The sequence below is a fragment of the Biomphalaria glabrata genome, chromosome 1 (genome assembly GCF_947242115.1).
Source record: "Biomphalaria glabrata chromosome 1, xgBioGlab47.1, whole genome shotgun sequence".
In the NCBI taxonomy this organism is placed as follows: domain Eukaryota; kingdom Metazoa; phylum Mollusca; class Gastropoda; family Planorbidae; genus Biomphalaria; species Biomphalaria glabrata.
In genome coordinates, this window is record NC_074711.1 from 39,136,270 (window position 1) to 39,160,384 (window position 24,115).

Below are 24,115 nucleotides of genomic sequence, written 5' to 3' on the forward strand. Positions count from 1 at the left end.
GGGGCCCTATGAATGTCGTGTTGAAAATGTTTACAAAAGGGGCCCTATGAATGTCGTGTTGAAAATGTTTACAAAAGGGGCCCTATGAACGTCGTGTTTAAAGAAATCCTTTACAGACTACTACTAGAGCCTAAACACTTAGCGATTAAAAAGCAACATAATGCCTATATGTGTTTCTACAGTTATAGAGCATGCGTACGGTTATGGATATATTATCAAACTTAACGGAACCATTTTAAAGACAGGTAAACTTAGAACTGAATGCCCATCAAATGTGTATGCCGGATTGTATAGAAATGCCCTGGCTGATTTTGACATCCAGTCCGCCCCTGCTCGGATTAGTGCTGTTCAGAATGATTATCGATTACACTTTATAAGACTAAATTTCACAAATAAAAGACTATAGCGGTCTGCATTTATTCTCTTTCCGCTCTCTCTTCATCTGTATCACTCGGATGCCCTAACCCTAACTCTTCATCTGTATCACTCGGATGCCCTAACCCTAACTCTTCATCTGTATCACTCTCTTTTCGTGCTTCCGTGCCTTTTCACATCTCTCTCGCCCTCTCTCCCTTATTCTCTCTTCCCCTTTTTGTCTCTATCCAGTTTAGGTTATGACATTCATACAAACATTCGCATGACATTCATACAAATATTAACCCACGTAAAGGGGCACAACTTTGGTGGTGAAACTCTTCCCTTACGTTACAGAGACAAACAGAAATCACTTTCCTAACAGGAGGATTGGCTGCTCAGTCTTACATCTAAAACTAAAGTAATTAACATATAAACCCCTGTCTTTTGGGAATTCTTTTCAGAAATTAGTCAAATCAAAAGTATATTGAACTGCTCATTGTATATATAAATACATATAGGAAGCAATGATACCCAAACCCATTTACAGGTCACATCCGGGTGAAGACCCAGTGGTATCTGGACTCGAGAAACACATGCAGTGCACAATGAAGCCTCGGAGGTTCAATTCCATTGAACGATTTCTTGTTGCTGCCCGTGACATGTCAGACATTTATATGACCCCCCCCCCCCACCCCATGGTGAGAAGAAATGGCTTTCTTAAAATGATGTGCCGTGGAGATCGAATGACATTGTGACTCTGTGGGACTCAACGCGGCTAAATGTGACCCTGTGGGACTCAACGCGGCGCTAAATGTGACCTTGTGGGACTCAACGCGGCTAAATGTGACCCTGTGGGACTCAACGTGGCTAAATGTGACCCTGTGGGACTCAACGTGGCTAAATGTGACCCTGTGGGACTCAATGTGACTCAGTTTAGCTCAATGTGACTGACTCTGACTGAATGTTTCACAGTATGTCTCAATGTGACTCACCATGAATCAATGTAACTCATGTGACTCAGTACAACTTAATGGGACTCATTAACAAGGCCGACTAAGAAGGCCCCCCCCCCCTTATATGTTCTCCTGCGACTGTTGTGAACAAAATCCCTTTTTGTTTTCAAATTATCCCCCCCCCCCAACCTAGTTTATTGGCTTGTTTATTGTTCAGTGACCAAATTATCTCAGATAAAAAAAAAAAGTTGCTCACTTTGTTACAACATTCTGGAAGTACGCATTCTTATTGGCCTTTATGATCCATTTTTTTTTTCTCCACAGACTTCCGGTAAGGGAAAGAACTGGAACACCCGAGTCTAAAATATGCTGATACTCGCTGTAAGTCCACTGTCAGAAGTGCTGCCCCAGTCGTTGGCCAGTGAGACATATTGACTGGTTCATTTCTGAAGATGCCATTTCTCACCGTCACACGGAACTCGCTAATTGTAATTTAGTGAAGCCAGTGACCAGACGCGGAGGAGTCTTGTGCGCTCTTTTTCACAAGGACGGGGGAGGAATAAATACGTTTCTCAGAGCGGGGCACGAATCACGTTGCGGGAGATGTTTGTTTAAAAAAGAGATACATCTTTTTGTGAGGGATCAAATTATCTTCACAGAGATCAATGATTTTTAAAAAACTCTCGGAAGACTGAAAGAAATAAGAAAAAAAAGGTTAGCAAAATAAAATCTTTCTTAAAGTCACTAATGAGAATTTCGTGACATTCTGACAAATCTCTACAAGTAATTTAACTTTCTCCTGATACACAAAACTACTGTCGTTCTTCTCACTGCAAGTCTACAGTTGACTAGAAACATCACTTTTAGTTCGGCACTAACAATGACTTGTTAATCAGAGGGATGTATTTAATATGAAACTAATCAATACATGTCCGGCTTTGTCTACATTCGTCTGGACTATCTCACACGTCTTGTTTCTGTCTTCGATAGACTTGGCTTAACGTATGTGTTCTTTTATCACAGTATTCTGGGAATAGGGGTTCTCTAATATCCTGGCTTTGCTTTATTGCATGAAGTCTGGAGATTGATTCTGTGGAGGTAAGGGTTCATTGCGTTGGAGACATACTTCGCATGCTTTGCACATCTTAGAGATTTCTGAGTATGCTGAATATTACATTGTCCCCGGATGTTTCTACAGTGTCTTCTACGAATTTTTTATCCAACAGTAACAAAAGCTTGAACTTGCAGCCGAGACAGTTTTCACAACACTGGATCAAGCATCGACCCCAAGTCGATCCGACCGAGTCGGAGATGGTCAGTGATAGTGTTAACCTTTCAACTTTCATCTCTTATGACATATCCGCCAGTGAGTTCTACACGCTGGACGCCGGCAGATTCAGCTCTCACCAGCTTGGCTCCACCAACACCTCGAACTTGATATCGGACTGGTCAGCGTCCACGTCCCCAGCGCACATACCGTCCCCGGCGCCCAGCGAGGAATCAGCAGTGACCACCACTTCTATCATTATTTTCTCCACCTTGTTCTTTGTGGTTGGGACAGTTGGAATAGCAGGCAATGTGATGGTCGTTTCAATTGTACTGACCGACAGCAAGATGCGAAGGTAAGTCTGTTAGTAGATAAACCAATGACAAAGGTGCTAACTTCAATGACAGAGTTAAAGATGAAGTTTAATCTATCTATCTATCTATCTATCTATCTATCTATCTATCTATCTATCTATCTATCTATCTATCTATCTATCTATCTATCTATCTATCTATCTATCTATTTATCTATATGTATGTATGTATGTATGTATGTATGCCTGTCTGCCTATCTGTCTAATTTCTTTTGTTTGAACGATGATTCAAGCATCAATAGTATTATCCTGATTGTTTTTAGAACGAAGCCAAGAGTTTGGACAATGAATTCAACTTTTCAATGCACAAATACATCCACTATTCTTATTCAGTACGAGGAATTATAGAAATAAATTTAACTCTACAATTATTTGACTGAAAACCACAATGATAATCCACTATCTCGAAAATACTTCTGCTAAAGTCACTTCCGTTCTCTCCAAATGGTGAAATCATTCCATAACAATAATACAATTAATACGCCACACTATCATATCGTACTGTCATATTAACAACTACATTTACACCAAAAAAAATTTTTTACATGTTTTTAAAGACAAAAAAATTATTTAGTATGCATATAAGTGGAACATAATCTAAAACAACAATTAATAAGTAGTTTTTCATATTATCGCGTGACCCGTAGTGCTGCACTACTTCATTGCGATAGATATAGAACACTTAACTAAAGGGAAAAAAATTCTTGAGGATTTGAATAAGAGAGTTACAAAACAATTAGATCAATTAGATATTCATTATAAGACATCAGTTAGGCCAGGTTCACATCTAACTTAACATTCACTTTCACCTATCCTTTGGTCTGCTGGACCGCTGGGGCATCACACAAGATCTGTCAACCTTCTTTCTCCATTCTTCTCTTCATTTGTCTTTGATAGAATCTCATTCTGATGTTCTTTTTGAAAATATTGAAACCTGTCTTTTTACCTGCCGGGGTGGAGCACTTCGTGGGCCGATGTTGACTTTGTGTGTTTCCACACAAACTGTCTTTGTAACCTTGTTTATTAGTTGTCGTTTTTTTTTAATTCACGAAAAATTAATAACAAGAAATAATACAAAGAAAGGATGTCTCAATGTAAAAAGTGTCTCAAGCTAGTCTCAACACACAAACCTTATCCTTGTAGTGAACTGAAGACTTCAGCTTAGGTTCAATAGAACTAACACCGATACGATATTTAATGTGCGTGTATGGGCGGAGAGGTTATACCAGCATTGCTTCCCCCCAACCTCCCCTCCTTTCCCGTACCTGAAATTAACTCAGCTCCTCCACACATAGTGTGACACACACACACACACATATTCACGCAGTTAAATGTCTTCTTCAACTCTACTGCCACTTGAGACACCCTAGTCAAAGCTTATTATTCAATGAAACTAGCACATTCCATCCCCCCCCCCCTTTTTTTTTTGTCTTTAAACTTTTATCTCCCGCCTCCAATGATTAATAAAATTGATAAGATTTCATAACATTAAAAATTGTAAAACCTTGAATGAGATGGGGAAGGGGGGATTACACTTCAATGATTGCTAACAATGCTAGGAGAAGACGCTGTTGATGGGCTGCTTGGAGAAGTTTAAAGGCTACTTATTGTGAGAGGATCCGACTAGAGTGTAGTGTGGAGGGCGGGGGGAGAAGCGGATAATAGAACGTAGACGGTAAGGGCCCATCTGGAAGAGAATTTAACGGGAAACTTAATGCGAAAGTGTGGGAAGGGGAACATGTGGCGCTAGATATCACTAGAACCAGTTATACAGAACCAACTGTATGAGTCGATACGTTCTGGGTGAAAGTGTCCTACTCTCAGCTCAATACATAAGGCGTGCAAGGGTCGTCCTACTGAATGTGGTAGAATTAAGCAAATCTATATATCAGGTCTTGTTGTTTATATGTATGGTAGTGGTGTAAACGATATTGTAATTTCCAAATAGAAGGCCAAAAGTTCATTCAGGACCTTGCATTGAGTGAAAGGAAAATGAGAGAGAAATTGTGGTTAACAATATTTGTCTGTAAAGTCGACAGGGGCGTTTCCACCAGCAACAGGCTAAGTGAAGCTGGTAAAAAAAAGTAAAGTCTCCTTTTCAGACTTTGTGATCTATAGGGCAGGTGATGTATAAGTCATCTGTTAACGAAGGTGTCACGTGGCCAGCACAACGCCCTACCACTTTTACTTTTCCCCAACTAATGTCAGGTACCCATTAGAGCTGTGTGGACTCAGAGGTACCCATTAGAGCTGTGTGGACTCAGAGGCGCCCAAAGATCCCGAAATTCAAAATGCCAGTCTTCACCAGGATTCGAACCCAGGACCCCCGGTTCAGAAGCCAAGCATTTTACCGCTCTGCCACCGCGCCTTATAGTGAAGCTGGTACTACTTGTAGCCTAGACCAGGCTTGATTTCTGACCACAGTCTGTCCTCTGTTTCTGAGCAATGATGAGAAATTGTTTTTAAATTATCGAGAGACTCCACTACTTTTTGATATGAGATTCCTGTAAGAGAGGGAGTGACGTTTAAGTGAGTAGTACCCAGCTGTCCTATCAATCATCCAATACCTTAGAGGCTTACGTTTGAAATGGACACATTATTAAATGAAGTGGAAGAATGTAGCGAAGAGTGAAAACGTACAGATCCAGCACCAACTTGAAAGAACGCCCCTCACATCCAGGGTCCCCCACACATCCAGGGTCCCCTCACATCCAGGGCCCCTCACATCCAGGGTCCCCTCACATCCAGAGTCCCCTCACATCCAAGGTCCCCCTCACATCCAGGGTCCCCTCACATCCAGAGTCCCCTCACATCCAGAGTCCCCTCACATCCAGAGTCCCCTCACATCCAAGGTCCCCCTCACATCCAAGGTCCCCCTCACATCCAGGGTCCCCTCACATCCAGGTTCCCCTCACATCCAGGGTCCCCTCACATCCAGGGTCTCAAGAGGCTAAAGAAATGGGGAAACCTAAGGAGGAAATGTATGTTCAAACAAGATCTCATACGTGAGATACTGGAAGAACAGTTACATACTTTCAGGGGCAGACTGAGTGTCAAAACCTTATGTTGCTTTTTCATCGCTAAGTGTGTGGACCCTAAAAGAATGAAGTCTACTAGTAGCACTGTCTACGGATGTAGGTTATTACATTATTTCGGAAAATGTGTTAAATTAAATTACTATTAGACCGTAGAGCCTGTCCCCCAGGCATTTGCCCAAATACCCATATAGCCAAATACCCATATAGCCAAATACCCATATAGCCACTCCGCTCCTGCATACTTAAAATATTTATTCCATTATTTTTTGCTTATAAATTAAGACTTTCCATCAAAAATTATTATTACACTTACCAATGTATTCACCTAATTAGCCTAATCGTTTGTTAAACTTAAACTGTACAACGTCATCGGTGTTCCTGGCTGATTAAGGCAATCCCTTCCACGGAGAAAAGAATGGTTTTATTAGCATTACTATTCAAATGTGTGGCGAATATTTTAATGAATATTCAAATGATTATTCCAGGTATACGTGTGTAGGTGTATGTCGGCGTGTGTACGGGATGGCTGCTCACTCAGTAAATGACACACCTGCCAGTATTTTATTAATGAGTCAAACTGAAGTACATTCGATGTACATAATTAATTAATTATTTATTTCTATTACATGTTATTGAAGAAATTATTAGGTTTACATATCACTTATTGCAAGATAGAGACCTGTCCTCACAGGCATTGATAAAAGTTGTGATGCCATACCCTGGAAACGTCTGTCCTCAGCGCTTAATGGAGGCTCTGGACTCAACAATTTTATGCGGCGATTTTGCTCGTAACAAACACATAAGAAGTACAGGTGGGCACCCTGGATAAGAACACTTGTCAGGAAAAGGCTACCGCAACAGTCAGCATTAGATATAAAGCCAATGGATACATATTTGAGATCAAAATGAAAGCTATCAACGAAGACAAACGCGGAAGGAACACATATATCAATTCCAGACAATGGCTTTATTAAAGCAACATGTAGGTCACTGCTGGGTCTTCGTATCTACGTGAAATTCTTCACTCTCCCTGGATTTTATTATTCGATGACAAGCCACAATGCCATATTATTATTTGTTTGTATTGGCCTATTTCAGTCATGAAACGACTGTGGTTCATCTCGAACATTTTTCATATGGCTGTGGAGCCCTTTTTTGGAGAGACATTCCAGTCCACATATATAGCACCTGCAATATTATTTGTAGTAGTAGTATAAAGCCAGAATCTGTTAACGAACACAATCGAAGGTGAGCTACTTTAAAGAAATACGAGAATGACATTTGACTTACAATTTCTGAGAATGCTGGTGAAAAAAATTTGTTCCTTCATTTTAAACGCATTGATTTGTAGGAAAAATTAAAGACCTGTACGTGTATATTTGAGACCACCCCTCCCATCTAACCAAAAAAAAAATATATAAAAAGCTTCGTTTGACGAAAGGTAAAAATAATAAACCGACACCCGTGAATAATAACTTGATTTTTTAATGTGACCAAATATGAAAGCCTCAGCTAGGACTTTAGTCACCAGGCAGTAGTCTGATTCTTTTATTTCCATCACTGATCATTAATCATTTTATGTGTATGCATGCTACAAATCTTTTCTCTCTCTCTCTCTCTCTCTCTCTCTCTGAAAGAGGATAGGAAGAAAGGGGTGAAGGTTGAGATGGTGGAGCTAACAGTCACCAGGTGTGAGTCCTTAAGAATTGGGAGAATGTCAGCATGAAGAGACGTTCTGCCATCAGAGAGTTTTCTTAAACTTACTCCTGGCTTTGGACGACGCAGTAACTTCTCTTCAATGGCATCACCGGCTCAAATTATGGCGTGGAATTATTTCATGCGATTTAATAGTTTTCCATTCATTAGTGAAAGAGATCTCTTAAGAATTTGACTGTCTAGCAAAGCAAAAGAGCTCAGAGCTAGCACTAAAGGCGTCTCAAGTAACTACACAGATCCCACTAGCCTTGGGGGTACTCCCTAGCCTGTACATCTGTCGTACTTGTTTTCAACAGATATTTCTTAATTAGCCCAAAGCGCGCACTCCTAACACAACTCTCACGCCATAGTTTTGAAGATAAATATACACATTCACAAACAGAAAGTAAAGACCACATAAACAAAATATAAACACCATACAGTGGCATACTGAAACCCACTTGGTAGACCAAGAAGCTACGTAGTTCGTTTCAAGATGAACACAATAAGCCCCACACATGGGTCAAAGGAGAGAACCTCTTTTCTTATCTTGTTTCATCTCGTTAATCTGTAATGTGCGTTCAAAACGCCATCAGGTATCTTGTTTATAACACTGTTCTACTTAGTGCAAGCCAGACATTGGTGCCTGTCCAACAGCTCCGACTTGATAAGAATTCTTTCTGACGGGTGCTCTCACAGTCTTGGGTTGGTGCCCCCTGGCTTACAGTTTCATGTTTCTTCTGACACCAGTCGTGCCTGATGCATTATCTAATTTGTCATCTAGAGAAAGCTGAGCTGCTAAGTGGTAGGATGATGTTTCCCTTGTCAAAACTTGTCAGTAGCCTGTCGTAAGTTCTCTATGTCAATGTGTTGGCAGAAGTAAACTTAGTTTTGAGTCCAACTCTCGAGTTATTCATTCCTCCACGTAGTTGTTTTAAGTCTAGTTTTAAAAGTATTTCAATATCTACTTTGTAAACTGCGATCTGTTACAACTGTAAAATAAATTCTTCACATCTCCACGTGTTTGTTTTTGGGTTTTAATAACTTTCGAACGTTACTTCCAAACTGAAGATTTTTTACGTCCCAGTTCAAACCTCCTGCAAGAGGGAGGGGGAGACAAGGATTGGCAGCTGCAGGGTTCGAACTCGATATCATCCGCATACAACCGAGACCAGTCGTTATAGAAGACCGCAACACTGACCTGCAATGTCACAACCTGTGGGCAGTATACAAAAATAGCTCGTTGCCACGTCGTCTTAACTGCCCACAGTGACGTTGCAGGTCAGTGCTAAGGCCTTCTATAACGATTAGTCTCGGTACAACACGCCCCGGGGGGGCAGCCATTAGTTGAAGTCTCAATACGTTGGAGATGTGTGCTACAGTAGGAAACTCTATAAACTTGTATTTCTGCTTTAGTTAAGATCTAGATCTGCACTATCGATAAAACGATTAGCGTTACGAAGATGTTTCATTGGGGCTCTGAGTACATCTCTCTATCATGTACTACACAACTCGCTCGGTATTGCTAAATAAATCCAAATCCAAAAGATCAAGAACCCTTGACCACCAAGGAAGCAGTTGCGGGATCTGATGTTCTACTATTAGTTAAATTGTATCAACTACGTATTCATATTATGCTGTTATTCAAAATATCGCGTGTTGTATATTTTTTAATATCAATATAACTACATTAAAAATTACTTAGACTTACTTTACTCTATTGTTAGATACAATTTAGAACTGTCGGTGGTTTTCAGTAATTTTTTTATTGTCAAAATACTACAGCATGTTAATCTAACAGAACTATGTGCTACTAATTGTACATCTATGATGGTATCTGTCTGAACAGGTATGCATAAGGACATAGATAGATAGATAGATAGATAGATAGATAGATAGATAGATAGATAGATAGATAGATAGATAGATAGATAGATAGATGCTCCATTGTCTCACCTATTTACAAAGTGTACCAATTCTTTGTTCTGAAGATACGCTAAAGAAAATGAGAATAATAGCCTTGTTTATACCAAACCCTCCTGTTGTTTATCTTAGACCATCTTTTGTTCACAAATCTAGAGGGCTAACTGTTTTCCTTTTAAATCCTGCACTTTGTACAAAAATAATGCGTAATAAAAGTAGACAGACTTAAAACAACTTTAAAACAAGAAAAAACAACTAAATGCATGTCAAATAAAGAAAAAGTTGGTCAATAGACTTTAAAGATTTCACTGACCTATATACACTAGAGATGTGTAAAATTTATCCGCAGATGGTCTAATAATTCTATTGGTATCTCTCCTACATTTCTGATGCACAACATTTAATGATTGATTTAAATGAATGGATCCCACGGAGATCAGCTGAGATATTCCAAGGCAGTCATTACTATACAAATACTCTACTGAGCAATGAGAGGCATTTCAGTCTTCTGTACGTGTTGTTGGTACTCTAGTCGTCTGACATTGACATTGGTTTCTTGCAGACGTGAGTTTCACTTACTCAAATAATGCCAACAGAAGAAACGGAATGAGAAATACCTAAAGTGGACAGAGCCGAGAATCTCTTATTCTAACTCTCGGGCACACACGAGTTGGACTTGCGTGAAACAGATAAACTATGTGAGACGAAGGTGTTCTTTTTAAGGAGACGTGATCATAGTGCACTAGAAGAGACCTACACGAGATCATAGTGCACTAGAAGAGACCTACACGAGATCATAGTACACTAGAAGAGACCTACACGAGATCATAGTGCACTAGAAGAGACCTACACGAGATCATAGTGCACTAGAAGAGACCTACACGAGATCATAGTGCACTAGAAGAGACCTACACGAGATCATAGTGCACTAGAAGAGACCTACACGAGATCATAGTGCACTAGAAGAGACCTACACGAGATCATAGTACACTAGAAGAGACCTACACGAGATCATAGTTCACTAGAAGAGACCTACACGAGATCATAGTGCACTAGAAGAGACCTACACGAGATCATAGTGCACTAGAAGAGACCTACACGAGATCATAGTGCACTAGAAGAGACCTACACGAGATCATAGTGCACTAGAAGAGACATACACGAGGTCATAGTACACTAGAAGAGACCTACACGAGATCATAGTGCACTAGAAGAGACCTACACGAGATCATAGTGCACTAGAAGAGACCTACACGAGATCATAGTGCACTAGAAGAGACCTACACGAGATCATAGTGCACTAGAAGAGACCTACACGAGATCATAGTGCACTAGAAGATACCTACACGAGATCATAGTGCACTAGAAGAGACCTACACGAGATCATAGTGCACTAGAAGAGACCTACACGAGATCATAGTGCACTAGAAGAGACCTACACGAGATCATAGTGCACTAGAAGAGACCTACACGAGATCATAGTGCACTAGAAGAGACCTACACGAGATCATAGTGCACTAGAAGAGACCTACACGAGATCATAGTGCACTAGAAGAGACCTACACGAGATCATAGTGCACTAGAAGAGACCTACACGAGATCATAGTTCACTAGAAGAGACCTACACGAGATCATAGTGCACTAGAAGAGACCTACACGAGATCATAGTGCACTAGAAGAGACCTACACGAGATCATAGTGCACTAGAAGAGACCTACACGAGATCATAGTTCACTAGAAGAGACCTACACGAGATCATAGTGCACTAGAAGAGACCTACACGAGATCATAGTGCACTAGAAGAGACCTACACGAGATCATAGTGCACTAGAAGAGACCTACACGAGATCATAGTGCACTAGAAGAGACCTACACGAGATCATAGTGCACTAGAAGAGACCTACACGAGATCATAGTCCACTAGAAGAGACCTACACGAGATCATAGTCCACTAGAAGAGACCTACACGAGATCATAGTGCACTAGAAGAGAGCTACACGAGATCATAGTGCACTAGAAGAGACCTACACGAGGTCATAGTACACTAGAAGAGACCTACACGAGATCATAGTGCACTAGAAGAGACCTACACGAGATCATAGTGCACTAGAAGAGACCTACACGAGATCATAGTGCACTAGAAGATGCCTATGGAATCTTGAAGAAGTATTTTAAATAGCATACAGCATTCTCCTATTTAACTCAAAATATATCTTTTAATTGACTATGAAATAAATAAAAATCTTGCAGTATGTGTGTTGTTGTTCCTTAATGAATTTCATAGTGTGTCATTGTCTTGGTCTTAAGTAATCTCAAAGGGCTACCGAGGAACTGAGAGGGCGGGACCTAAAGGCGCAGGCTCATTTCTAGGCCCTCCACATAATACCGCTTCTAGTAGACTAGTTTTAATTAATATTGTCATTGAGAGACAAGCCTTATTATTATTATTAATTAATATTAAAACGTAAAGGAATTCGATTATATACGAATTGATTATTTAAAACTTATCATACAGATTCTCAATTTAAAAAATAAAGTAATTTAGTTGTAGTTTACGGATGGTGCAGATTCAGAAGTATTAGCTCTATACTAGTTTCAACACATCGGTCGCTTCTAACTTCACAATTAATCTCTAAATCAGCCAGGACGACTAAGGACTTGGTAGATAATTTACTGTTTATTAATAGTACAACTAACTCAGTTTCTCTCTGTGTTCCTTTGCAAGCCGATATACTCCTCTCTGTTTGTGTTTTTTAGAGATGTGTAGTTTAGAGATGTGTGGTTTGATGCCACATATTTATTGCTTAGAGATGTGTATTTAAATGTCACAACTTGTTTGTTTAGAGATGTGTCGTTAAAGGTCACAACTAAATTGGCTAGAGATGTGTGGTTTGATGCCACATATTGATTGCTTAGAGATGTGTAGTTAAATGTCACAACTTGTTTGTTTAGAGATGTGTGGTTAAAGGTCACAACTAAATTGGCTAGAGATGTGTGGTTAAATGTCACAACTTGTTTGTTTAGAGATGTGTGGTTAAATGCCACAACTTCTTCGTTTAGAGATGTGTGGTTAAATGTCACAACTTGTTTGTTTAGAGATGTGTGGTTAAATGCCACAACTAAATTGGCTAGAGATGTGTGGTTAAATGTCACAACTTGTTTGTTTAGAGACGTGTGATTAAAAGCCACAACTAAATTGGCTAGAGATGTGTGGTTAAATGCCACAGCATGTTTATTTGTTGCACAAGTTTCGGAGTTTATTCCAGTGGTAGATATGTGCTTCTGTAAGTTGACAATTTGTTAAAATAAAGTACACCAAATTTCAAAGCAAATATTATTTACATTCATTTTTAGATTATTTTGCGTTCTGCAGGGAAAAAATAACTGAGGACATTTAAGGCAAAGGAAGAGAGCGAACGAGGTTGAACTCTGGACCGTCAAGAGGACAATAAGTCAGTTCATTCTTATATTGACGTAAACCCTAAAGTCTCGCCAAACAACGTATAAATTAGACCAGTGATCCTGAACCTAATTCGACTTGCGGCCATTTCAATTTCCGACACTCGTGTCGCGGGCCACACTACCCAAGAGGTACAAAAGTGAAATGAAAATGACCTGCAACAAGTTTATTAGAAACCTTTGGATTTAGAACTTACATTCATGAATGGGATCTCTTTTAGGCGTCAGAAAATGGCGTCATTTCTGCACACGAAACATAAGAAACATTGTAGCACAATAACTCATGTTATTGTCTCTCTTTTGATCTTTCTATCTCTAGTCATCTAGTTTAACAAACTTTTCATACCTGACACAGACCAAGAATGACGTCATATGTGTTATATACTGACGTTTATACGTTGCTGTTTTTTTTTAACAGCCACACTTTATTTACAAATCAAATATGTTGCCTTATTATGATGTTTCACAAAAAAAAAAGTATAGGTCCGTTCACTTTTCCTGGTAGGTCCTAAATTCAGAGTCTCATTTCATAAACGTACAAATGTTAAAGTGCATGGGACGAATTCATCAGAGAAAAAGTGAGGGCCCGGATTTGGCTAGCGGGCCGTATTTGGGCATCACTGAATTAGACGATTGACGTTCCACTAGAACTCAAATATTTTACGCATGCTTAGCAGTGTCACTTTGTAAACGAATGTACAATCCTAAAGATTATTAACTCTGTTCACACCTTAGATTTACATTCTGTCTAAACCCGAGTAGAATATAAGGCAGATCAAGGATTAGTTGGAAAATAAAACTATCAGGAATAGGACTGCAACAGTTTCAAGCGAGATCACTGAATAAGTCTTAATAATAATACAACTAGATCCAGTATTATAAGCGAAATCACTTAATACAATTAGATCACGTATTGTAAGCAAGATCACGTGATCTAAACGAGATGACGTAGCTATTACAAGCGCCTCGTGTACTACTGCGTGATGACGTATTACACTCATTGAAAAGTCTTTTATTTCCTCATTTCTGGTAGATACACTACTTGTACAATGTGTAGAGCTTGTCAACAGTTCATATTTACACCCTTTACAATGGACTTGTCAGAGAAAACATTTCCTACTTTACGTGTTCAGCTTTGTAGTTTACTGTCTAACTTGTCAGAGATATAATTTACTGCTTTACATTTACAGCTTAACAACTAACTGTTTAGTTGCTAGAGATAATATTTACAACTTTTGATATGACTTTTATTGTCTCAAGTTTTTCTTTCTTTTAGTTTTAAATTGAGAAAAAAAAATCAATGTTGGCATTGTTTGCCACCGGATTTGACGAGTACAAAAAGAACTCCACCAGGAGTCCATTGTCTTCTTTGGAGAAACCATACGAAAAGTTGGCATCATAAAGTGGGCTGTTGTTTATGGGAAGAGAATGAGAGGTGGAGCTGAGGCGGAGAGACTATGACGACAACAAATCGTCTGCTTAGTTCCACTTGGCGGGGAGACGCGGGAAAGGTGCTTATTTCTTGAAGTATCAGATACTTAGATCTGATCAGTGACAGACCGTTGTGTTTGATAAGACGGTTCAACTAGTCCAGGCTTACTCGACCATTTCTTTGTCCAGCACGGATTCTTTAATTAAACTTATTCCTAACTCATTCCCTGCCCCACCCACAAACATTTTTTTCCCAGTCTTAAATAAAACTTTTTTTTCAACAATTTTTCGTACATTCCAAAAGTTCTTACAAGTAACCGAACCGGTCCGAGTAGTAACCCGAATGGTAAGCGTACGCCGAAGTTAAGTCTCTTAAACTACAGTAGTGTATTTGACATCAATAAGAGAGTTCAATATGTTCCTTCTATTTGACATCAATAAGAGAGTTCAATAAGTTCCTTCTATTTGACATCAATAAGATAGTTCAATAAGTTCCTTCTATTTGACATTGATTGCACGGTTTAACTCGTTCAGTTTATTTAACACCCTAAATACAGTTCAACTAGTCCAGTGTTTCCCAAACTATGTTCCGCGGAATCCAAGTGTTCGTGACGCCTGAATATGTGTTCCACGAATTACTGGAATGGTTAATCATTAAGCCACCGCGTAAATTAACCTCTCTAAACCCAAAATAAGCAAAATGTTCCACTTAATACCCAGAATGTGCGACGTGTTCCGTTAAGGAAAAAAGTTTGGGAACCACTGAATTAGTTCCCCCACTGTGTCAGGACAGTTCCACCTCTCCATCCTGTCGGAGATTTTCACTTTTGGCGCCTAGTTATAATGAGCTGGTATTTTGGTGTAGATAAGGTTTTGATAATCTATGTAATTTAAAAAAGGTTTATGATCATGTGTATGTACTTTGTACCACTGCAGAGTCTAATTTCTAAAATCTTTCGTTTGAATCACACATAAGTGGCGCATCTAATAATGTATTTAAAAACCAATGCGCAACGAGGATTAGCTGGCTATAATTATTACTAGCTACAGAAACACCAATGGGGCGAAGTGGCTGAGTGGTTTAGCCCTTGGCAGCCAAACCTAGGGTCCTAATTTCGATGAATAATAGGATTTTGAATTTCGGGATTTTTTGGGCTCCATGAGTCCACCCAACTCTAATGGGTATCTGACTTAAGTTAGGGAAAGTAATGGCGGTTGGTCGTTGTGCTACCCTACTCGTTAATTGTTGGCCAAAGAAACAGATGACCTTGACATCATCTACCCTAAAGACCCTGTGGTCTGAAAGGGGAACTTTACTTTTTACAGAAACACCAAACAGCAAATCAACAGAAGTCACGGACCTGGGAGAAGATGGGCCTCCAGCTGTGAGATTTATGACGCCTACCGGTATCAGTGAAAGCCAGAGTGCACGGCGCCGAGATGTGGCAACAGATGCCAAGCAGATGGGCAAGACAGGGGACAGCTGGAGAGACTCGCCCAGAACCGAGATGCCTGGAGGAAGCTGGTTGGTGGCCTATGCCCAGACGGGACCACAGGCAGAGATGAGATATTTTAGTTTAGCGTCCTTGACATTGCTTATTTTATCTATTTTGTCCACACTGTCGTCCTGTTTAAATTGTCTTGCGTTTCTCTTTACGATTCATTAAATCCTCCCCATCCCCCAATTTTTCTCTATATCGCTTTATCTCTGGTTTTTTTTTTTGTGTTCTATGCAACTGTATTTTATTGCTATAATAATCTAAACAGTTTCTTGATATGAATAAAAATAAAGAGCAGATTATTGTATTGAGATAAAAACCCTTACAGCGATATGACGTTTAGAATAGAGATAACTCACTTTTTTAGGCATAAGATTTTAAGGCACTTTTGATTTCATTTATACTGGCTTCGAAGTTCAAATTGGAGAAGAAAAAGTTTAGTTTTAAGTTTAGACTCAACTCAATAAACTTATTTGAACTGGTCCCTAAACAAGGCCACCTTGTCATTCTAATAGCTTTATACAAGAAATGGCCAGAGTATGTTCTTTAAGTCTTTGCTTTAGCCCCAGGGCTAATAGACTTCCGTAAACACACCAAGAATCAACCCAGTATTTTAAAAAAAATTCACCCAGTCCAGTTTTTTTTTCTGAAACGCCAAAGGCTAAAGTGAAAGTGAGAAAACAGGAAGAAGAACTAGCAGACGTCACTAGCAGACGACTAGGAAGTTCAGAACAGAAAATTGAATTTACAATGTGTATTATCATCACTCTCTGAGACGAATTTAAATACTTGACAGCTTGTCCGGCTTCAGTAGCGCAAGTAATCGAGTTTCAATAGCACTGTAATATAATTTCGTATTCGAAACGTTCGACACGTATCAACTACCTTAAACTTTAATCGAGTGCAACATGCGATTACGATTCCATATTTGATTATATCGATCCCCGACAAGACATTTGTCAATAGATTCATTTCTCGCATCGACATTGACTCCACAGTCCAAAATAGCTCTGTCTGAGTCTGAGAAAAATCCAGAAGAAAGTTAAGATTTTAAGTTTTTCAAATCAAGTTTGATTAGCTCGTAGCTCTACTCTATGTTTTTAAAACTGAATACTATGAACATAATGTTGATCCTGTTGTATTGTTATTTCTAATTTGATAGTACACCTGCGCTTCTATTCTTTTTGTTTTGTAAAATGTTTCACATGTTTCGGACGCTCCTTCAGAGTTGAAGATAATCCTCGACCTAGGCCAAACCTCCCGCATCAACTGGCTGGGTCTGGGACCATAAAGATGACCTCAAGACTTGTCAACATTAATAGAGTTGCAGAATTAAGTGTGGTTGTATACTGCTTGCTAACATACAGCGAGGCAGCGTTGAGTTTATTCAAGCAAACGTTTTTAAAGGATACATTTTACTTCGCTTTCAAATCTTGACTTACACACAAAGATTGCTAGCAATTAATTCTGAAATCAATCAATTACCAAAAACATTGATCCAAATTGTTTGGACTCCAAAAAGAAAACTTAATCAATTCTCGTTTGAACATTAACTCTTTGTAGCTGTCTGCATTTTTTTTTCTTAACTATCTCTCATTCCAGAGGTTCACAGGTGAACTAAATTTTTTGTGGTAAGTGTCACTTTTGATTAAAGGCAATCTTTCGACACTACTAGTTTAAGTCTAACCATTCCATCGTAAGCGTCATTCACTCTGGCTCGGGGAGGGGCGGGTAGCTGAAGCTGCTCACCTGTTCTAGAGAGATAAAATACTTTGAAATAGTAATTTTAAAAGCCACAATACCAGATAAAGATTGAATGCTAGACCGCGATTAACTAATGTTAGGTAACTAGTGCAGTGTACAGCGGTATCAATGAAATGTTTGGTAACTAGTGTAGTGTACAGCGGTATCAATGAAATGTTTGGTAACTAGTGTAGTGTACAGCGGTATCAATGAAATGTTAGGTAACTAGTGTAGTGTACAGCGGTATCAATGAAATGTTTGGTTACTAGTGTAGTGTACAGCGGTATCAATGAAATGTTTGGTAACTAGTGTAGTGTACAGCGGTATCAATGAAATGTTTGGTAACTAGTGTAGTGTACAGCGGTATCAATGAAATGTTTGGTAACTAGTGTAGTGTACAGCGGTATCAATGAAATGTTTGGTAACTAGTGTAGTGTACAGCGGTATCAATGAAATGTTTGGTAACTAGTGCAGTGTACAGCGGTATCAATGAAATGTTTGGTAACTAGTGTAGTGTACAGCGGTATCAATGAAATGTTTGGTAACTAGTGTAGTGTACAGCGGTATCAATGAAATGTTTGGTAACTAGTGCAGTGTACAGCGGTATCAATGAAATGTTTGGTAACTAGTGTAGTGTACAGCGGTATCAATGAAATGTTTGGTAACTAGTGTAGTGTACAGCGGTATTAATGAAATGTTTGGTAACTAGTGTAGTGTACAGCGGTATCAATGAAATGTTTGGTAACTAGTGTAGTGTACAGCGGTATCAATGAAATGTTTGGTAACTAGTGTAGTGTACAGCGGTATCAATGAAATGTTTGGTAACTAGTGTAGTGTACAGCGGTATCAATGAAATGTTTGGTAACTAGTGTAGTGTACAGCGGTATCAATGAAATGTTAGGTAACTAGTGTAGTGTACAGCGGTATCAATGAAATGTTTGGTAACTAGTGTAGTGTACAGCGGTATCAATGAAATGTTAGGTAACTAGTGTAGTGTACAGCGGTATCAATGAAATGTTTGGTAACTAGTGTAGTGTACAGCGGTATCAATGAAATGTTTGGTAACTAGTGTAGTGTACAGCGGTATCAATGAAATGTTAGGTAACTAGTGTAGTGTACAGCGGTATCAATGAAATGTTTGGTAACTAATGTAGTGTACAGCGGTATCAATGAAATGTTTGGTAACTAGTGTAGTGTACAGCGGTATCAATGAAATGTTTGGTAACTAGTGTAGTGTACAGCGGTATCAATGAAATGTTAGGTAACTAGTGCAGTGTACAGAGGTATCAATGAAATGTTTGGTAACTAGTGTAGTGTACAGCGGTATCAATGAAATGTTAGGTAACTAGTGTAGTGTACAGCGGTATCAATGAAATGTTAGGTAACTAGTGTAGTGTACAGCGGTATCAATGAAATGTTTGGTAACTAGTGTAGTGTACAGCGGTATCAATGAAATGTTAGGTAACTAGTGCAGTGTACAGCGGTATCAATGAAATGTTTGGTAACTAGTGTAGTGTACAGCGGTATCAATGAAATGTTAGGTAACTAGTGTAGTGTACAGCGGTATCAATGAAATGTTTGGTAACTAGTGTAGTGTACAGCGGTATCAATGAAATGTTTGGTAACTAGTGTAGTGTACAGCGGTATCAATGAAATGTTTGGTAACTAGTGTAGTGTACAGCGGTATCAATGAAATGTTACGAAAGTCTGATTGTAAAAAGTTGCTAAAATAAATCAGGTAGATGTTTTAATCATTTTCTTTGGCCAACTGTTTAGGGGTAATCGCATAGATTGACATTCACTTTGGCCCACTGTGTAAGGGTAATCGCATAGATTGACATTCACTTTGGCCCATTGTGTAAGGGTAATCACATAGATTGACATTCACTTTGACCCACTGTGTAAGGGTAATCGCATAGATTGACATTCACTTTGGCCCACTGTGTAAGGGTAATCGCATAGATTGACATTCACTTTGACCCACTGTGTAAGGGTAATCACATAGATTGACATTCACTTTGACCCACTGTGTAAGGGTAATCACATAGATTGACATTCACTTTGACCCACTGTGTAAGGGTAATCACATAGATTGACATTCACTTTGACCCACTGTGTAAGGGTAATCGCATAGATTGACATTCACTTTGACCCACTGTGTAAGGGTAATCGCATAGATTGACATTCACTTTGACCCACTGTGTAAGGGTAATCGCATAGATTGACATTCACTTTGGCCCACTGTGTAAGGGTAATCACATAGATTGACATTCACTTTGGCCCACTGTGTAAGGGTAATCACATAGATTGACATTCACTTTGGCCCACTGTGTAAGGGTAATGACATAGATTGACATTCACTTTGACCCACTGTGTAAGGGTAATCACATAGATTGACATTCACTTTGACCCACTGTGTAAGGGTAATCGCATAGATTGACATTCACTTTGGCCCACTGTGTAAGGGTAATGACATAGATTGACATTCACTTTGACCCACTGTGTAAGGGTAATCACATAGATTGACATTCACTTTGACCCACTGTGTAAGGGTAATCACATAGATTGACATTCACTTTGGCCCACTGTGTAAGGGTAATCACATAGATTGACATTCACTTTGGCCCACTGTGTAAGGGTAATCACATAGATTGACATTCACTTTGGCCCACTGTTGAGGGGTAATCACATAGATTGACATTCACTTTGGCCAACTGTTGAGGGGTAATCAGATTGATATTTATTCTCCCCATTATTTTCCCCATTAGTGTTGGGCGAAAGTGCTAAAGAAACCGATGCTTCAAATCCCTGTCTTGAACGAGATTCAAACTCAACACCACTGGCCCTGGGTTTGGAAGCCAAGCGCTTTACCACGTCCCATAGAACTACTGTTTGTCAGCTACAAATGTTAAGCTGGAATCCAAATTTTATTATGTGTAAAAATCGATCAAAGTTTTTGGAAATTTAACAGTGAATTTCTAAATGATCTGACTAGTAAATATTAACATCAAATAAAATTTGTATTAACACGAAATAAAATCTGACTGGAACAAAACAAGACTTTTAATGGCTTCAATCAACATTTGTTGGACATCAAAGTACGATAAAAATGTCAACTTGAACAAAAGCAAGTCTTGTGAAGTTGAAATTATTGTGTCTACCATGTTCTCATCTTGAATGTTTTCTGACAAAAGATGAAGAAAGAAACCTTGGAGGAATTCTACTGCAGAATTGTTAAAAATCTTAGTTTGCGGACAATTTAGAAGGCCTGGCCGAAAAAGGAACAAGATCTTATTTTATGAAGAACTGTCCAAGTTTTAAACCATAAATTTAAATGATAGACGAGAAGCGAGTGCCAAGAGGCTCAAAGAACCGGAACCTAAAGTCATAGATGATAACTTCAGACATGAAATGCTGGCTTGGATTATCCATGAAACAGCAGCATTCAAGATTTTAAGTACATCAAGTACATATATATATGTGTCAATGCTAACTATTTCTTTGGGGTCCTTATCTATCCCTTATGTTGTCAATAGTAAATCCGGCCCTGGTTCCAGTTGTGTCTTCACGTGTCCAACGTTTGCGTGTTGCCTAATTATGGGTGCCGTAAATCGCAAAACGTTTGTGAACCACTGGCCTATGACTTTGTGCTTCTTGCGTGCGCCATCTACCCCAGTCCAATTGTGTTCCGTGATAGTATTTGATTGAGTTCGGAAACACTTTACATCTCTACTCTAACTATAATAGTTTTGTTTTTAGTTGCTGCTTTCGCGTGACAGGTTTCTTCAATAGGAAAAACTAAATTTTCTAGAATGTGTTATGCCAGTTTGGACTTATTTTAACGGTTTTGTGACTGAATGCTACGCGAATACACAGATTGCCAAATCGTGTTGGCTTCATTTTATTATATTAAGTCCAGACATGCGATCTGGATTATCTTATTATCCGATGTCTGGTTTAACTGTGTCGAAGACAGTATCATATAGGTCATGTCACTGTGGGTCAGAAAGAAAGAATTCGATTGTGGACTTGTTTGATTTAAGTTTCTGCTTTCGTGAGTAGAATAAAGTGCTCAATAGTTTTTGAGGTTTATTTGTAGTTTTTTTAAAAATCATTTTCCTTTTTATTGGCTTCCGTAAGGGAAAATGTCACTATTAGGTTTGTGTAAAATGTCGGTCTGTCCGTCTGTCACACTCAGATGTCAAAAACTAGAAGAGAAATAAAAACAATCTTATTTCGCCATGCGTTGTGGCTTGCAAAGTTTAGGCGCAACGGCTTCTTTTTGTTTACTAAAAACCAAAACGTTTTTTTCTAAAATTAATTATGCAAGTGAGTTTTTCATAAAATAGATGTTTTGTATTTTCAGTAACACTTATACATTTATATCTGTAAAAAGTACAAGAAATGTTCACAAAAATTATAAATATTCTATGCATTAGAAAGCGAATTTGTTTAGAAAGTTTTAAATAATCAGATGCCCCAGTCAGGACTTAAGCTGCTTACTTTTGTCTGCACGAGATGCGGAAAAACATATACGTCGCAAGTTAGTCGCAACTAAGTTTGCTCAGTCATGTGAAGCACTGCGCTGATCCTTAATCTTCAGAAGTGAAGACATTTCCATTGTTATTAGGCCGTGTGTCGTAGTGGATTTTTTTTCTTTGACGTCATTCGTAATGATTTTATTAAATGGAAAAAATGCAAAAATTTTTATCAACCCTTGTATTAAAAAAGACATCTTTTAGTCTAACTAAGCCGTGTGACGACGTGTAATTTTTTTTCCCCTCAGACGTCATTCTGAATATTTCTTATGTATCGTCAGTCGCGGGCCGCCTCTGAGTTTGTGTGATGACTCAATCTTGTTTCTAGTTTACTTAGGCTACTTAGTTCCCCTTCCTCCCTTCATCACCATCTCTCTCTCTCTCTCTCTCTCTCTCTCTCTCTCTCTGTTTTTCTTTTGTCCATCTTTCTCTATTTATCTCTCTGTCTCTCTATATATATATTTCTTGACTGTGTATATATTACTCTCACCTTCTTTGTCTTTCTTTCATTCTCTCTCTCTCTCTCTCACTTAAGCTCTCTCTCTCTCTCTCTTTTACTCACTCACTCTTTCTGTCTTTCTATCTATGCTTACTCCTGCCTTTATTTCTCTGTCACTTTATTTTTCTCTTTTTCTCCTTTCTCTTCCTCCTCTCTCAGTCTTCTCTCTTTAACTCGTTCCTCTCTTCTACTTCAAGCTCTCTTTACTCACAATCACTCTTCCTCTCTCTCCTCTCTCTCACTCACACACCGACAGTGTTTTATTCTTCGTCTATTGGATAAGATAAATGTGGCCAATAACAAAAATGGCTTTCTATAGTTTTAACGACTCTAAAAACTTCAATAACTTTGCACTAAATACAAAAAAATAACACCAATCGTGATTCTTGAAATGACACAAAGAAAAGAAACTGCTTTTTTTTTTAATTGACAGTCATCAAACTAAGAAGAATAGAAAGGTCTTGGTCAAAGGACGTGACCAGACTATATCAATCTTGTTGTGGGATTGATTTAAACAATTCTCTTTCAATCTTACAATTATTCTATGAGTTTGACATCACAATGCCCTTAATATGACAATTACAGCGACCCAACCATATTTGACAAGAAAACGACAACACATCACCTTCCAATTCCCTATCCCTTAGTCTGTGGAGGAGGCGCGGTGGCTGAGAGGTAAAGCGCTTGGCTTCCGACTATGAGGTCCAGGGTTCGAATTCTGGTGAAGACAGGGATTTTAAGTTTCGGGATCTTTGGGCGCCTCTGAGTCCACCCAGCTCTAATGGGTTCCTGACGATAGTTGGGGAAAAGTAAAGGCGGCTGGTCGTTGTGCTGGCCTCATGACACCCTCTTTAACTGTTGGCCACAGAAACAGATGACCTTTACATCATCTGCCCTTTAGATCGCAAGGTCTGAAAGGGGAACTTTACTTTTTTTACTTTTTTAGTCTGTTGAACCCTTGGGATAATTTTTTGTATTGATTCACGCTTTTTAGGTACAACAAATAATTTTTTAAAGTATTGGCTTGATCAGAGAATGCGCAAGGGAGAAATGGTGTTAACATATATTAAAAAATTAGTCATATCTGTGAATACTGAAGGATTAATTTCTCTTGTTGGTATCAAACAAAATAATTAATTGCCAGTAGTTAATTGACTAATTAGTTATTTTTTTATTGATTCGTGTCTTGTCAATGATAATGAATACTTGTGCAAAGTTTCAACTTGATCCAAAATTGGGTGTGGGAGAAATAACATGTACACACTTTTTACAAGACAGACAGAGTGAGTTGATAGAAGCTTTGTGAAAAGCTCATCAGCTGGAAAAGAAATGGAATAGAT

At 38.8% G+C, this 24,115-nt stretch overlaps 1 protein-coding gene across 1 annotated transcript in view; it reads left to right on the forward strand.

Moving 5' to 3' along the window:
• The window catches only part of LOC106063119 (neuropeptide receptor 15-like), a 183,174-nt gene that overhangs the window by 29,377 nt on the left and 129,682 nt on the right, over window positions 1-24,115 (forward strand). The window contains exon 2 of the mRNA XM_056035671.1: window positions 1,635-2,932. Coding sequence (XP_055891646.1) covers window positions 2,472-2,932 — 461 coding nt within the window. The 5' untranslated portion in view covers window positions 1,635-2,471. The remainder of the gene's footprint in view (window positions 1-1,634; window positions 2,933-24,115) is intronic.